At 40.5% G+C, this 17,553-nt stretch overlaps 1 protein-coding gene across 2 annotated transcripts in view; it reads right to left on the bottom strand.

The window, feature by feature from the left end:
* Positions 1 to 13,206: 13,206 nt before the first annotated feature.
* The window catches only part of NR1H4 (nuclear receptor subfamily 1 group H member 4), a 69,837-nt gene continuing 65,490 nt past the window's right edge, over positions 13,207 to 17,553 (bottom strand). For both annotated transcript variants that reach the window (XM_024256807.2, XM_024256806.2), the window contains exons 8-9: positions 15,727 to 15,840; positions 13,207 to 14,477 (exon numbers count right to left, since the gene is read on the bottom strand). In XM_024256807.2, the coding sequence (XP_024112575.1) occupies positions 14,239 to 14,477; positions 15,727 to 15,840 (353 nt within the window). In that variant the 3' untranslated portion in view covers positions 13,207 to 14,238. The remainder of the gene's footprint in view (positions 14,478 to 15,726; positions 15,841 to 17,553) is intronic.

The following is a 17,553-nucleotide window of genomic DNA, read 5'->3' as shown; positions in this document are numbered from 1 at the left end:
TCCTTAAGGTGGTTAACAGTCTTCATTTTTTCTATGTCACTATAGAAATCAGAGTTAAAATTAGTATTAGAATTACTCCTAAATGCAACAGATGCTTCTATTGCAGATAAAGAGTTTTAAGAGAAAAATAAAATGTTTACAGTTTAATAAAACATTACATGTTATTTGAAAAATATAGAGACTTTGTTGAGAATCTTTTTTTATTTGAAATTTTCCTTTTGAAATGTTTGGCAGAGATCCAACCTGAATAACTTAATTTTATATTAGATATAATTTTTAGTTTGTCAAAAATTTTGTGGCATACAATTTTTTTAATGAACTTAAGATCAGTTTACCTTTACACATGATAGATTAGAAGAATGTACGGGAACATACATAAACACTAACATAAAAAAATAAGAACAATATCTAACTATCCATTAACAGTGAACTGCTCAAATAACTAATGGGACATTCATACAGTAGACTCATTTAACCACTTCAAAGAATAACATAGAGCTATATGCACTAATATGAAAAGATGTCTATTTTGTTATGTGAACAAAAGCAACCAGTAGAACAGTATATGTAATGTTACTGGGATCACAGTGCTTTTCTAAATTCTGTGTGTGTGTAACAAAGACATGCTGAACATAAAACATTTTTTTCAACAGCTAACTATCTATATAAAGTGAGCCCTTCACCATAGCTAATATTGTACTTTCTTAGAGAAACGTTTATGTTGTATGACAGTAGGCAGAAGTCTCTATGAGTCACCACTTCAGCAATATCCAGCACATGACTGATGGTCATAATACTATAAATTCTAGGATGCTTACAGAGGCAAAGATGACATTACATTTAGTAAGCTGCTATATTTTATTACATTCTAGTTCTTTGGAAATTTGTAACACGCTTATGAAATACATGGTGGCTTTCTGTTAACCAAAACACCCTACCTGCTCTGTAACAATGTAATCAAATGAAAACATTTTCTGAGTTTTTAGGAGAAACACTAAAGAAATACAGTTATAATTATGGTCTGTATCTCATAAACATTACTTCTGAAGCATTTCTCTATGACAACTAAACTCTAATTAAAAATTAAGAAACTCAGTGTGAGACAAATTGGCCAACAGACTCAAGTTTCCTATTCTCTCAGATTCTATGTCCATTGCATGACTCATTAGATCTGTAAAGGTATATCTAATATCATTCTATGTCCATTGCATGACTCATTAGATATGCAGTGGTATATCTAATATCAATGTATGAAAAGCAATAATAAGAAGTAAAATACACACACGTTGCTGCGAGAAAGTAAAACATAAGAATACATATTAAGTTTAATCTCTTACTTTCCTCATCATCAACAGCAAGCTCTTTAGTAATCTATCCAAATAACTGAACCTTTCCTATTATCTCCAAACTTAAATTGATAGGAAAAAAAAAGGAAGAGTAGCTTAGTAAAAACATAGTGAATAAACGAAAATTAAATGAGAAAACATAAATGAGGAGATACTACTTTTGAAATAACCAATTCTCCAAACATCGTTTCTATTTATCAAAATATAAATTAGGAACATCATTTCTGAAGTGGCCATTCTCCAAACATCAAAACTCCAAAATATCACTGGTTTTTAACTAATAGCATGCATTTTGTTGACACCATTCTTTTATCACACATTTTGATTTACCAGCACAAGTTATTTCTCATTATTTTAAAATTCATAATGTATTCAAAATAAACCCATACCCACAGCAGAAATTAATCTGGGTCACACTGACAATCCACTGCAGGAAAGTTACTTAATGTTAGAAATATAAAGGTGTGTAACACAGAAAAAAGCCTGCACTGAATTCCAGGTGAACCCTAGTAAGTGATTTCCCTTCTTTGAGCTTCAGTTTTGTCCCCTATAAAATAGAGATAACGGCCGGGCGCGGTGACTCATGCCTGTAATCCCAGAGCTTTGGGAAGCCGAGTCGGGCGGAACACGACGTCGAGATCAAGACCATCCTGGCCAACATGGTGAAACCCCGTGTCTACCAAAATACAAAAATTAGCTGGGCGTAGTGGCACACGCCTGGAGTCCAACTACTCGGAAGGCTGAGGCAGGAGAATCGCTTGAACCCGGGAGGCAGAGGTTGCAGTGAGCCGAGATCGCGCCACTGCACTCCAGCCTGGGCAACAGAGCGAGACTCTGTCTCAAAAAAAAAAAATAGAGATAACATGAACTACATTTTAGGATTACTAAGAAGTTTAACAATAATATAAGTAAAGAACACAATACCTGATATATAATGATGTGTTTGATAAATAGTAATCCACGTGTTTATGATGTGTCAGATACTGTTTTAAATGCTTTACATGTATAATTTAGTCAATAAACAATAATTATCCCTTTCTCTGGTACTGCCTTCACCTTCTACCTCTCCTCATCCTTTGGGGACGGCTCAAAACTTTTTGTCCAAGTTAAACAGCAAAGAAATAATAATAGCTATGTATCAGGCACTGTGCTAAATTAGTTACGTGGAATTTCATTTAATCTTTACAACAATCCTCTCGTTAATAAAGTAGGAACTATTATTAACCTTCTTTCACAGACTAGGAAATTTAGGCTTAGAAGGATTAAATAATGTGTCTAAAGTCAGATATCCAATAAAGTCTGATTTCAGAGCCCCCATGCTTAGCAACTCTGTCACGCTAAAAAAAAAAAAAAATGACTACTTCTAATTCAATGTCAGATAGCAAACACCTACTGTTCAGTGACAGTTGGTTTCTAATGAGATTTTCAAACAGATGAGTCAGACAACAGTTATCAGGATCTACACCAGATCACTAGTTTCCACTTCTCTCATTTGAAACAATTCCAATCTGTTCCCAAAGGGAATCTGAGGTAGTGAGAATTTCAATTTCTAATCATTTAAGTGCCAAGACAGGTGATCAGATAGCAATTCACAAAGCGGTTTTGTTGTTCTTGTTGTTTTTGTTTGTTTGTTTTTTGCTCTCCACACAAGCGAAGTAAATAAAACCCAGGCTCTGACCTAAAATCATCTCTTTGTAACGACTGGGGATCAGCTATTCCACCATGCCATGCTACAAAGCACTCTAAATTTACAACATTCGATCCCTTTGTGTGAAAAGATTAGGAAAGGAACCAGGGGTGACTGCATAGAGGAGCACGCCCTCCGAAACTTTCCTCTGACTTCCAAGGCACTCTACAAGCCTTCCCTTTCTTTCGCCAGCCTCTCCCCGGGCAGTCCTCCAAACTGAGGGTTGTGGGCGGAAGGCATCGCGCAGGGTCTCCAGCTCTATTCCCCAGTTCCGCACATGTGGGCGTTCTAGATCCTGCATGGACTGGGAGAAACAACAGGGAAGAGCCTATAAACCTTGCTAGAGGGCAAGAATTACTGTCTTTCTCTTTGCAGGGCCAGAGACTTCATCAACTCTTTCCGTGAATTATGAACAGAAAAAAACGGACCCTCTAAGTGCTAGGCGCCTAGGGATGAGGGTGCCCCTGGAGACCCCACAGTAGCTTCGGGCTCTGATACCGCTCTGGATTTAAAGCAGGGCGAGTAGCGGCTGGATCCCTCCTCCCCAGCTGAGCTCGCCCACACCAGCAGCCCCAACCGCCCCGCACACCTATCGCCCCTCTCTCCGCACTTGGGTGGACAGGTGAAGGCAGGCGCAACGTCACCTTGACGGCCCCAGGAGCCAATCAGAGCACGCGACTGCCGCAGCCAGGCAAACGCAGAGCGTTCCTGCTCCCGCAGCCGGGGGACCCAACAAACCTCCGCTTCGGAGCCTCAGAACGCTGGGGCCTCCTGGAGCTCTCAGGCTGAGGCGCGGAGGCCCCGAGACAGCGAGTAAAAGTTCGCCAGGAAAAGAGAAGGCAAACAGGGAAGTACTCACCAGGCGCAGGAGGGTCACTTCTCCCAGCGGGGCGACAACTCGGCTCAATCTGTGCGGGGCCAACACGCCCCTGACCAACCGCCGCCGCCGCCGCCGCCGCCGCCTGGGCCTCAGGGTCAGTAGCCGCTCGCCGCCGCCTGTTTCGAAGGGACCAATCATAAGGCGGGGGCGTGGTCTGAGGCCCCGCCCCCCGGGCTGCCGGGAAGCACGCGACCCGTGAGCGCTAGCCTGTCAGCGCGTCTAGCGCTGCGCCTCCGGGCGTCTCGGAGCTTCGGTGGCCAAGTCCCTCTGTTCACTGAAAGGCGAAGTGGTTCAGTCAGAGCAGGTCCTCCGATCTGGCCTCTCAGCGACAGCCAGTTCGAAAGCCACAGCCCGTCCTGTTGCTCCCACAGGCCTGAGAGGTGAATGAACCTCGCCTGTAATAATTGCTTCTGAGCGTCCTGGAATGTTGCGGTGCAGCTGAAGGCGCTTCCCTGAGTTTTATCCTGGTCTGTTAAGAGCCGCTCCCAACCCCACATCCACTCGGGAGCTGGCTGACCTGAGGGCGCCACGGTTTCCAGAGACAGCCTGGAACCCAGCTGGAATGGGGGTCCTCAGCAGAAATCTTTCATAGAGGCCCCTCTTCTCAGGTGTGGAGGGATGAGGAGGAATCCTGTAGTCCCAAGTCACAAAAGGAGAATGTTGACTCTTCAGCAAACACCGGAGCCTGAAAAAAAAAAATAATAATGAACTTCAACGTAAGGGATGCTTACTGGCTCCCAGGGTTGAAATAAAGCCGAGACTAGACATCAATGTAACAATCCCAAATCGGTTATATCCGTAAATGTGGCTTGTTTCATAGCATAAATAAATAAGTAAATAAATAAATAAGTTTTTTAAAAAAATCACTGGCTTTGTCCCCGAGGCCTGTGTTGCAGCCCCCAAGCCCTTCTTTTTTTTTTTTTTTGAGACAGGGTCTTGCCCTGTCACCCAGCTGGAGTGCGGTGGCACGATCTCGGCTCACTGCAGCCTTGATCTCACGGACTCAAGCGATCCTCCCACCTCAGCCTCCAGAGTAGCCAGGATTACAGGCACGTGCCACCACACCGTGCTAATTTTTGTGTTTTTTATAGAAATGGGTTTTTGCCATGTTGCCCAGGCTGGTCTTGAACTCCTGGGCTCCAGTGATCCTCCCACCTCGGCCTCCCAAAGTGCTGGGATTACAGGCATGAACCACCTCACCCGGCCCTATTCACTCTTGTAACCTTCCTCAAATCATGTCTCCTGTCTGGGCCTCAGGTCCCCATCTGTGAAGGGTGGGCACTGAACTGGAACGACATCTCTCTCTAGCATTTATTCCTTCCTTTACTCAACAGAAACAATGAGATGTACTGTTGCTTGCTAAAGAAACTGAAATGAAAACAGCCTTAGGCTTCAGAGTGCTCAGCAGCGTGGTAAAGGCCAAATGGAAGTCTGTGGAGGTCCGTGAAAGAAGGAACCCCTCAGAGTCTTGGAGGGTGATGGTAGAGGTTTGAAAGGAACTGAATTTTTAAAGATGAATTAAGACTCTGCCGGGAGGGATAACTGGGAATAAGAATTAATTTCCAGGCAGAGAGAGCAACAAAGAAAAGGTTCCAGAGATGTGAGAGTACATGAAATGTCTCTGAGAATACTCATTTTGAATGACTGAAGTCTGCAGACTGGGAGACAGATCAGATGGGAGAAGTAGGCACAGATGAAAGGCCTGGTAGATGCTGAGGAATTTAATTTCTTTCCCACAGGCAATTGGGATGATTATAAGGAAGGGCTGGTAGGAACAGATTTGTGTTTTAGGGGAAAAACAATATTTTCAAAGATGTTTGAAGATGGTAGTAACACAAATGGCAATCCCTTAAATTAAAAGATGACGGTTACCTAAATTTTCTCAGAAGGGATGGTAAGGAAGAGGTATCTCGTGATACCTAAGAAGCTGACTCATCTGGACTTAGTTATTATGTGATTGATGATGGTACCAATCTAAAGAATACAAGGAAAACAGACTGTGGGGGAAAATAATGCATTTTGGTTTGGAGTGTGCTCAGTTTGAAGTGTGAGAGGAGTGTGCAAGTGGAGATGTTCAGAAGATAAAGTTAGACCTGAAGCTGTTTAAATTGGTCTGTGTAGGAGATATAGATTTGAGAAGTAAATTCAACAAATATTATTTTACACATCTTCTGTGTCAGGCTCCATTCTAAGCACAAGGAATCCTACTGTCATGGAGCTTACATTCTGGGGTAGGTGGGTGAGTGAAGATGGTAACTAGGAGTTGATATTTAAGTGGTAAATGAACCTGAAACCAGATAGTGGTTGCCGCTTTTGAAATTGACTCAATAGTCCCAACCACAGAAATTGACCCTTCTGGTCTTAAAACCTAAAACTTACATTTGTTTTATCCGAGTTCCTTCCTTAGGAAAGGATCCCTAGACCTCTCAAAAAGTATCAAAGAACTGAAACTCACCAGATCATCTCAGCCAGACAATGAAAGCCTGGCCCTTCATTCATCCTGATTGCTTCCTTGCCCCTCTCTAGTTCCTTTTTTCTTACACATTGCTACATTTCTTCCCTGCTGTATAACCCCCTAATTTTAGTGGTCAGGAAGATGGATTTGAGACTGATCTCTCATCTTTTCAGCTGCAGCACCTGATTAAAACCTTCTTCCTTGGCAGTACTTGTCATATCAGTCATTGGCTTTCTGTGCTGCAAGCAGCAGGACCTAGACCAAACCCCTGGTGTTTCAGTAACACTTTTAATATTAAAATCAATCCCACAACACTTTGCTGCTCACATCACCACAATAGATAGATATTCACAGGACTTATTTTTCAAATCTATGTTTCATAGTGTTTCTGTTTAAAACTAAAGGGCAGTTTGTATACCACCTCATTTGGCCAAATTTTGAGTTGAATTAAAGTATTACATTGGAGTTCTTGAACCCTAACATCAAAATATGTGCACTGCTCTACAAAAACTTAAGAAAAAAATGTGTTATACAGATCTTCTTTAATGAGTCATTAGCTGTCAACTTTTTATTTTTATTATGTGCGTACTATGTATCTAAACATTTGAATACCATTTATTAAAACTTGAAACTATCCTATATGAGATATGTACACAAAAATTCTCTGCCTCATACACACACACATAAACACACACTACTTAATATTTCTAAACCCTTTACTAAATCTTGTCAGCAGTGCATTTTTATGATAACTTGCTTTTTGTTCTATTTTATTTGTCTTTGTAACTTCTATACCTTATAAAGATATAAGGACAGTGTAGTGGCAAGTGAATCCTGAGTCAGGAAATCTGTGCAAAACACTTTTCTCTAAGGCCACATCCTTCACTGGTTAAATGTGGGGATTAGATGAGGAGTTTGCCTCTAAATTATTATTATTATTATTATTATTATTATTTATTTATTTATTTATTTTGAGACAGTCTCACTCTGTCGCCCAGGCTGGAGTGCAGTGGCAGCGATCTTGGCTCACTGCAACCTCCGCCTCCTGGGTTCACGCCATTTTCCTGCCTCAGCCTCCAGAGTAGCTGGGACTACAGGCGCCCCGCCATCATGCCAGGCTAATTTTTTTTTTTTTTTTAATAGAGGCAGGGTTTCACCATGTTGGCCAGGATGGTCTGGATCTCCTGATGTAGTGATCCACCCACCTCGGCTTCCCAAAGTGTTGGGATTACAGGCGTGAGCCACCGCGCCCGGCCTTGCCTCTAAATTATTTTAATTCTTGTTGCTTTTCTCCTCTGTAGTGTGTGTGTGTGTGTGTGTGTATCTCCTAGTGTGTGTGTGTGTGTGTGTGTGTGTGTGTGTGTGTATCTCCTTACTTTTACATTAATTCCCAGCTGGTACCCAACTAAGTACACTTACCATTTACCTATCTTGATTTTAAAACTATAATTAGTAATTGAGGGTTTCATCTAATAAGCTGTAATCTACTTTCAAGTGTAGGCTTTCTAATAGGTGGTAAGGTTAATAGCCATGTTTTAGAGGTTGTATCTTTACACGAAATTGGCATAATTGTAGAATGCAAAACAAGACTCACCAGTTTGACTTTCCAGTTGTGGAGATGTGCTGCACTTTTAAAGAAAGCACCATGTTTGGAAATCTAAATTTTAAAAGGTATTACATTAGGAATAATCATTTATCTGCCATAAAGGTGTACAGAATACAGAAGGGTCTGTGATAATCAAATAACCATTGGGTATTGAACTATGATTTGGCCTTTTCACAGCCATGCAAAGAATGCTTCTATTGTTTAAAATACACTGTAATTTAAAAACATTGAAGACTTTTTAAAATTTTGATTAGTTTATTAGTTGTTTTGTTCTGCATTTTGTTGTTTTAGAAATGTTTTTATTTCTGACTTGTTGAATGTCAATGTATGGATTGTGCCTTTTGTAAAGAACTGGATGAAATATTTGGGCAATAGAGGTATTGATTCATTCACAATTAATTAAACTATCTGTTCAGCAGATAATCTGTTGAGAGCCAACTATTCTAAAAATAATACTAAGCTCTGTCTTAGAAGAATGATACTGATTTGTGTTAACAAATAATATGTATAAATAATTCAATGATATGAAATTTTATAACAAGTTATGGTTAATACTAAAATGGTGTGTTAAATTTATATAGTGGATTGAATAGTGCCCACCCAAAATTCATGTTCGTCCAGAACCCTCAGAATGTGACCTTATTTGGAAATAGAGTCTTTGCAGGTATAATTAAGGTAAGGATTGAAATGAGATCATATTGGAGTAGAGTGGACCCCAAATCCAATGGGAGTGTTTTTACAAGAGACAGAAAAGGGACAGAGAGAGAGAAAAAGTCCATGTGAAGACAGAGACAGAGCTTAGGGCTTTGCTGCCACAAGTCAAGCAATGCTAGGAGCCATCAGAAGCCAGAAGAAGCAAGGAAAGATTCTCTCCTAGAGCCTTTGGAGGGAGTTTGGTCTGCTGACACCTTGATTTTGGACTTCTAGCCTCCAGAAACATGAAATAATATAAATCTCTATTGTTTTCAGCTGCCAAATTTGTGGTAATTTGTTAGAGTACCCCTAAGAAACTAATACAGTCTATATCTGGAGAGAGATGTAAAAATCTAACAGCCTAGCAAGAATGATTACATTGAGCTATACTCCCCACTCCCCCAGTTCATCTATAAGACGTCTTCACAAATATTAGCATTGTAGCCACGACAGGCTCTTACAGAGCACAGTTTATTTCTAAATGGCTTACTGTTCAAGTATGATCAAGTTTCTATCACATTTAGTTATATTTGATAGCAAAAAAAAATCCTCAAACTCACTTAAGAATAAAAAGGCAGGTATTGGCTCATGTAATTAAAATCTCAGGAAAGAACTCTCTAACTTTAGGCACAGCTTGATCTAAGATTTCAGATAATGTCACCAAACTCCAGTCTCTATTGGCTCTGATTTTCATGTTGACTTTATTCTCAGGTTCCTCCTGGTTATATGATGGTTTCCAGAAGTTCTGGTTCTTCATCCTCATAGGTTTGAGTCTAACCAAAAAAAAAGTGAGTCATTCTATATAGTTCTCAAGTCAGAAAACACAAACCACTATAGGTGCATCAAAAAGCAGGAACTTAACACAGACTTGGTTTTGCAAGAGTTGAGAAGGTAAACAGGAGCAGGTAAGACAACTCAGAGATTAGCAACAGTAGGAAGCCACTGCAATTCTAGGGCTTAGGGTTCAAAAGAGGAGTTTAGAAACCAGGGCCATCAGCACTGGGGTGGCGGGGGGGAGTTTCCCAGTGGGACTGGGAGCTATGTAGGAGATGCAATCTTTACCAGAGATGCAATCTGAGGCAGAAAGAGTGAGGGAGAAATATCCTCGCTTTTCCCTTCTTCTCATCCTCCAGTCTCCCATCAATACTTTCCATTGATTGAACCTGGCCAAAGCCAGTTAACAGAGAAACCTATAAAATGCAGCCTGTCAGGGGTTAGCCCTCCCTCCTTAGATGAACAGAGAAGGGAAGGAAGGGAACAGATCTGAACACAAATAGGATATATTAGCTAGACTGTTGCTGTGATAATGCTGTATCACAAACAACTCCTAACTTTCAGTGGCTTACAGTAATAAACATTGATTTTTCTTGTTTGTCGATCTGCATGTTAGCTCATGGTGGAGAGGAGGGATGCTGCTTCAAGCTTAAGTTGGGTTTAGGTGTGCTCCTTCTGTCTCTCATTCTGAGACTTGCAACTATCCAGGGCATTCCCTTCTCGTGGCAGATAGCAGAAGTACAAGAGCAGCAGCAGAAACATGTGATGTCTCTTAAGGCCATAGCTTGGAACTGACACTCTCACTTCCACCCACGTGCCATTGCCGAAAGCAAGCCACAAGGACAAGCTCAACATCAGTGGGTGGGGAAGTATGTTCTGCCTACTCCTGTGAGAGGCACTGCAAATTCACGAGTCAAATAACCTGGCCATATAATTCTACTACAGGGAGAGAGTGAAGAATTCGGAACAATTAATACACACACACACACACACACACACACACACACACACACACAGAGGCATGTAACTGACACTGCCTTCCTCCTAAAAATTCTTCCAGCAGTATATCTAATTTTCTTTAAATAAGTCACCTGCCCAATTCTAAACCAATGACTGTGAGCTAAGATATGTGATATTCTGATTAGCTGTGCCTGAATCACACTTCCAACTCTGGAGCTGGGGGTGGAATCAACTCCACTTAAAACATATGGACTAAGAGATGGGAAGAGGGTGGTTCCCCTGAGGAAATCAGAGTACTCTTACAGAAGTAAAGGCAGTGGATTCTGAGTGTCCAAAACATAAATCAGCTAACACCCAAATGTGATATGTGATAGTGTACTGAATTTATTATTTCATGTAAGGAAAAAAGAATAAATTGTAATCTTGTAAAAATCTGGGGAAAAGTAAAATTCTGCTGCTATAGGATCAATGAGTGAAATCAGTTTCTCACTCTGAACAACAAAGAAAGAAAACAAAATTTCAAAAACAGTTGCTCATATCCAGTATTTGGATTCACTAATAAAATGACTGTCCACAATGTTGTTATGAACTAGAAAACCACCACCATGAGAATTATGTTGAAGCTAGATGCTAGATCAGGTCAAGAGAGAGTACAGTGTAGGAGTCATATTTTCTTGGGATATGCTATGGTCTGAATATTTGTGTCCCCCCAAAATTCGTATGTTGAAATCCTAACCCCTAAATTGATAGTATTAGGAGGTAGGGCCTTTGAGAGGTGATTAGGCCATGAAGGTGAAGCCTCGTGACTGGGATTAGTGCTCTTATAAAAGAGACCCAAGAGAGCTAGCTAATGCCTTCCACCATGTCAGGGCACATCTAGAAGATGCCATCTAGCAACCAGGAAGTCCTCACCAGACATTGAATCTTCCAGTGCCTTCATCTTGGACTTCCCAGAACTGTAAGGAATCAATTCCTGTTGTCTATAAGCTACCCAGTTGATGGTATTTACAGCAGCCTGAATGAACTAAGACAGGATGGGAGAGAGCAGGGTTTCTAAACCTCAGCACTGTTAACATTTAGGGCCAGATAATTGCTGAGGGAGGCCATCCTGTGCATTGTAGGAAGCTTAGCATCATCACTAGCTCCTACCCACTAGAGGCCAGTAGCACCTCTACCTCCAAGTTATGAAAACCAAAAGTGTCTCCAGACATTGCCAAATGTCCCCCTGAGACACAAAATCACCCCTACTTGAGACCTGAGGTGGAAGGGAAAAGGGAGAAAACAAGAAAACCCCTTTCTTTTCCCCCGTCTCTATACTTTCTTTCTCATTTGGTGTAAGAGAAGGTAGACCTCTGGGGAATGCATTTTATTTGGAAGCCTAGAATATAGGTAGGGCAGGAGACAAAACCGGTAGGATCATATAGTGGGGCGGGGGGGAGGTCTCAATAGCCAACTGCTCTCCCAAGGAGCTCTGGGTCTCTGCTGAAGTCAATGGGAAATCAAGTAGCACAGGGAACATGTAACCAGATTTTCATTTTAGAAAAAAAACTCACTCTGCTAGTGTGGAAAATGACCCATAAAAGTGCATATCAGAGCAAGGGAAATACTTCTCTTTCATAGCACTTATAATTTGTATTTTATTTTCACCCAGAGATGCTCCTATTACCCCTATCACTCAGGAATTCCCAAGGCTTTTAGAAGCTGTGTCAGAAACCAGGAACGAAAACACAATATGTATTTCTTATAGTATCACAATTAATTTTCCATGTGATGAGCATTATTGTTTGCTATTACAAGGTCTTAACCACTTGAATAAATCCAGACCTAGAGGATTAAGCTTCTGGCTCTGTCTCCAGTGCCCCACCAGTTCCAGGCTCATTTCTCACTGCTGTCTGCGCACATGGCATGAGATCCGGAGACACCAAACTGAAATTTACTCCTTTCTTCAATGTCCTTTCCTCACCAACCCTCTTCCTGGTGGGCCTGCTACTTCCTACTTACTCTTCATTAATAAGCTAAATCCCCGTATGCAATAAGTGCTGATCTTTGCATTTTACAATGGTGAAACTGAAATTTAGAAAGAGACTGTGCATCCTCCCTCCCTCCCCAGATTACGTATGGTCTTTTAACATCTGTACAACTCACCACCTTCCTCCTTTTGCTCCTGCCACCCCTTTCACCTTGAACCCCTTCCCTCCTACCTGGACCCACTGAATTCGGGGCTATCCCTTGAAGCCCAGCAGAGGTACCATCTCCTCTATGAAACTTTCCCAAGTTCCAGGGTAAACCTACAGCAAGTTCCGCTGCAGCCTTTATAACTCCCTCCAGGCAGTTACTGGGTTTTTTCTTTTTCTTTTTTTGAAGACAGGGTGTCGCTCTGTTGCCCAGGCTGGAGCGCAGTGGTGCAATCATGACTCAATGCAGCCTCCAACTCTGAGGCTCAAGCAATCCTCTTGCTTCAGCCTCCCAAGTTGCGGGGACCACCACAGGTGCAAGCCACAGCCCCTGGCTGATTTTATTGTTTTTTATTTTTTGTGGAGACAGGGTTTCCCCTATGTTGCCCAGGCTGGTCTCAAACTCCTGGGCTTAAGCTATCCTCCAGCCTCAGACTCCCAAAGTGCTGGGATTACAGGTGTGAATTGGGCTCAGCTCTGTTACTGGATCTTAATCATTTTTGTATCCTCCATGGAGTTTAGCAAATGAATCTTGTACTTACTGGGAACTCAAGACATTTTTGTTGTATCAGAATCCAACTGATGCTAGCCTCAACACAGTTTTCCATTGACTGGTTATTTTTAGAATTCCAGGGTTGTGCTAGTATTTTGATACAAAAAAAACTGCTTGCTAATCATGTTCCACTTTGGCTAATTTTAGGAGAAAGGGAGATATACGCCCATTACTTATAGAAGGTGTTTTATTGTATTCACCAAAGGATAATAGGGAGAAGAATGCAACAGTGTAACAATGAAGGAAGGAAATGAACTAAATTCCTGCTTTAGGGGAAGTATACAGCAGCTGTGCTCCCAGCTGTAGGGATGTTTTCAAAAGCAAAACAAAACAGAAAGATGATTGGATACAATGAAGCCAATCATTTCCTCACTTTTAAGAGAGGACAGGGAAGGTCCCATCACTGCAGTTAGCTGAGTACTCTGAATTTGTGAATCCTGCCTCAAGACTAACTATGGGGGAAAGGGTTGCTTGAGGGAATATTTTATGTGAAAATTGTTAACTTTTCTGTTTGCTATTCTCTTTGAACTTCAAAGAAAAGGAAATGATCAGAGGGCTATTACAGATGAATGACTATTCACCAGGACTTTTCCAGGGATGACAAAAGTGCCATTGATGTAATGAGAGACAGTATCTTTCTGTAAATTACCCCCTCAGATTCAATAGGATGTCTTTCAACATTTAAAGAAATGAGTTTGTATATTTATCAAATTTTGTTCCCAAAGAAAAGCCTGTTGCCATTATGTTTGCTTTATTGCCAAGATTGAATACAACTCTTTAATAAAATATATGCAATATGGTAAGATGAGGAGCAAAATGAGATTTTCCCTAGTTCAACAGATATAATTGAAGTAACAATCAATTTAATTAGGCAAACAGGGCTTGCCAATTAGAATGCAGGATTCCCTGGAGCCTTTTAAAACACAATGTAGAGAAAGTTGTTCCATCTAGCCCAATATTTACAGTTGTGGAAGTTACAGATGTAATTACAACATAAATATTCATCAAGATTTCTTGAGTGAAACTGGGTACAAGTGAAATAAAGGAAAGTTATACATCAGATTAATATGAGAGAGAAAAAGGAGCTAGACCCCTCCCCTGTAATCCCCATCACTGCACATCCCAGATTTCACAGAGAAGCGGGGTAAACTTGTGGTCATTTACTCTCCATGACATCAGCATCTCAGCGTGGTGATGATTGAATGTCCGTAATTCAGTCAGGCGACCCAGGAGACAGGCAAAATGTTGAGGATTTTCAGGCTGGTGAATCTTACACAACTTTTGTAGCACATCAAGAAGTGGCTCCTGAAGCTTCTCTACTGCCTCTCTATCCTTTATGTATTGTCTATCTGTTTTGAAGTTTAAAATAAAATGACAAAATTAAAAAGTGGAAAAGCATTAATTCGGCATAATTATAGCAACGTTAACTATTTTGAAGTGTAAGTTAAATGTTGTACACAAAATGTAAAAATTAAGTGTTCAACCTGATGAGTTTTTATGCACACACACACATGTAATTATAACGAGATCAAGATACAACACATGTAATGCTTCCCAGAAGCCTCCTAATTCCCCTTCCAATCAAAACCCCTAAAGATAACCTGTAGGGTGGATGTGAGCATCCTTTCTGTTGAGTATATTCTCAGAAGTGAAATGACTGGGTCATAGGACATATCCATGCATAACTTTAGTAGGTTCTGCTGAATAGTTTTTTAGTCACAAGTCATAATTTTTATGGTAAAGCAAAGTAACAACTAGCTTCTGCCTCAATATAATGTATAAAAATGGTCTAAGGCTAACATTGTTATTATGCTCTACAAATCATGAACATGGCATCATTCGACTCCCAAATTATTAAAGTAACCCAAAAATATAGAAAAAATTATGGAAAGAGATATTCATTTCAACAAAAAAACTGTTGAAAAAACATTTTCAGCAACAAAACAACTGGAAATATCTTGAATATACAAACGTGGTAAAGATTAAGTAAATGATTGTATATTCATACAATGGAATATGTAGCACATATTACAACTTTACCAATGTAATTTTTTAATGACTTGGGAAATGACTTTTGAAGAAATATAAACTCAGAAAAAAGTTCCTTGTTATGTTAAAAAGCATGTAATTTCATTTAGGTCCCTGCTCCAATGCCACCCACTTAGAAAAGCCTCCCGTGACCACGAATTAAAATACCATTTTTGTGCCACTCTCTTTCTTTATATTCTCATTATATTTTTTGTAGAATTTACCACCATCTGGAAAAATATTCTTGTTTCTTCATTTATTATCTTTCTCATCCTACCCGAATGCAAGCTGCATGGGAGCTGTGTCTTGTTGCATCCCCGGTGCTTAGCACCATGGTTAGTACATAGTAGGTGTTCAATATACATTTATTAAATGAATAAGCGTGATATTTTTTAAAAAGACTGAAAAGAAGTGCACTGAAAAGTTAATAATGGTTCTATTTGGATGGTAGAATTATAGGCCACTTTACTTTTTCTTTATATTTCTGTTTTTCAGATTTTTTTCAATAAACGTTATTACTAGTATACTGAAAAAAATTGCATAAAAATTAAAATATAACATTGAAATTACCTGGAGAGAGGATAACAATTGCTGTAAGCAGAGCATACTCCTCTTGAGTCATCTTCAGTTCCCCAATACTTTTATAAAAACTAAACATAGGTGTTATATATTCATCAGAGATACCTGTGGGGGAAAGTTGCAATCATAATACAATTTTTGAGTGACTAAACAGTGTAAAACTAGAAACACATTATACATATAAACACAGGGTAATTTTGCAACTATATGCACACATTCAAATAATGACTGTATATTTATTATTTTTATTATATGTCCAAAGGAAGGACATTGTGAAGACAATCAGTTGACAAAATTCTCAAAATATGGCCAAAGCAATGAGTGTATGTCTAATTTTGTCAGTGTCTGTGTTTCAGTCACTACTAATAATCAATGATAATGCTCTTGAATTGCCAAAAGAATCTCAAAAACGTCTCCATTTTCCAGATGGGATTTAGTGAATCTTTTGAATATGACTATTGATAATTAAGGCAGAGATCACATCTTAAACAACTAACAAAAAGTGGTTGTTATTCAGTCTGGAAATATAGACAGCTTCATTTCTAAATGGGCCAGGGTTCTTTATTTTTTTATTTTTTTAATTTTTTTTTGAGATGGAGTCTCGCTCTGTTGCCCAGGCTGGAGTGCAGTGGCGCGATCTCTGCTTAAAGCAAGCTCCGCCTCCCGGGTTCCCGCCATTCTCCTGCCTCAGCTTCCCCAGTAGCTGAGACTACAGGTGCCCGCCACCGCGCCCAGCTAAATTTTTTTGTATTTTTTAGTAGAGACTGGGTTTCACCGTGTTAGCCAGGATGGTCTCGATCTCCTGACCTCGTGATCCGCCCGCCTCGGCCTCTCAAAGTGCTGGGATTACAGGCATGAGCCACCACGCCCGGCCAGGCCAGGGTTCTTATCAAAGGGTTCTGATCTCTTCCTGAAGCACCAAGCCATTACCTGCTAAGCATCAGTACTTGGCTGTTCTCTTCAAACTCAGTGTGTCCAAAATCAAAGACACCGTGTACTACAGAACTAAGCTCCCCCATGTTTCTCCAAATCCACTTCCTTCCTGGCGTTCCCATTCTCGGTGAGTGGTATCCACATCACTCAACTGCCCAGGCCTGACAACTGAGATTCAGGCACCCAGGCCTGTGGCTTCTCCTGCTCACTCTCACCTGGTGCTCCCTCTCCTCTTTATTGCACCTGGCATTTACTTAATTTAAGCGTCCATCTCTCTTCATCTGGATTACTGCAGTTGCCTCTTTACTGGCCTTCCTGTCTTTAGTTTGATTCCCTTTGATCTATCTTCTATCCACGTATTGGAATCACCTTTCTAAAAATCAGATCACATACTTTCTCTCTACTTCTTACAAAAACCTTCTAAACCTCCCCCATGGCTTTCGGCATATAGTTTTAATTTTCTTCCTTTTAACGTAGGAGCCTCTAGGACCTGTCCCCTGCCTATCTCACTATTCACAATAACAATAGTAATAGTAGGAGTACTCATTATGTATTATGCAATATTTTAAGCATTTAATATACCATAATTCATTTAATAGTTTTAAACCCTGTGAGGTAGATATAGAGAGGTTATATAACTAGCCCAAAGGCACTCAGCTAAGAGAGGTGGAACTAGGATTCAAACCAAAGCTGGCAGGCTCCAAAGTCCTGACAGTGGCTATGGCTAAGCTGCACTCTATCACTCTATCACACTGCCTTTCCTCTAGCCACCTCGGCCACTTGTAGTTCCCTAAACAATTCACATTGCCCAGTTTTTGTACATGTTGTGCTCTCTACTTGAAATATCCCTTTTGTCTTTTATCTAGCTCATTCCTCTTTGTCATT

Source organism: Pongo abelii, chromosome 10, assembly GCF_028885655.2.
Source record: "Pongo abelii isolate AG06213 chromosome 10, NHGRI_mPonAbe1-v2.0_pri, whole genome shotgun sequence".
Taxonomy (NCBI): domain Eukaryota; kingdom Metazoa; phylum Chordata; class Mammalia; order Primates; family Hominidae; genus Pongo; species Pongo abelii.
This window is presented reverse-complemented; position numbering and strand designations above follow the sequence as displayed.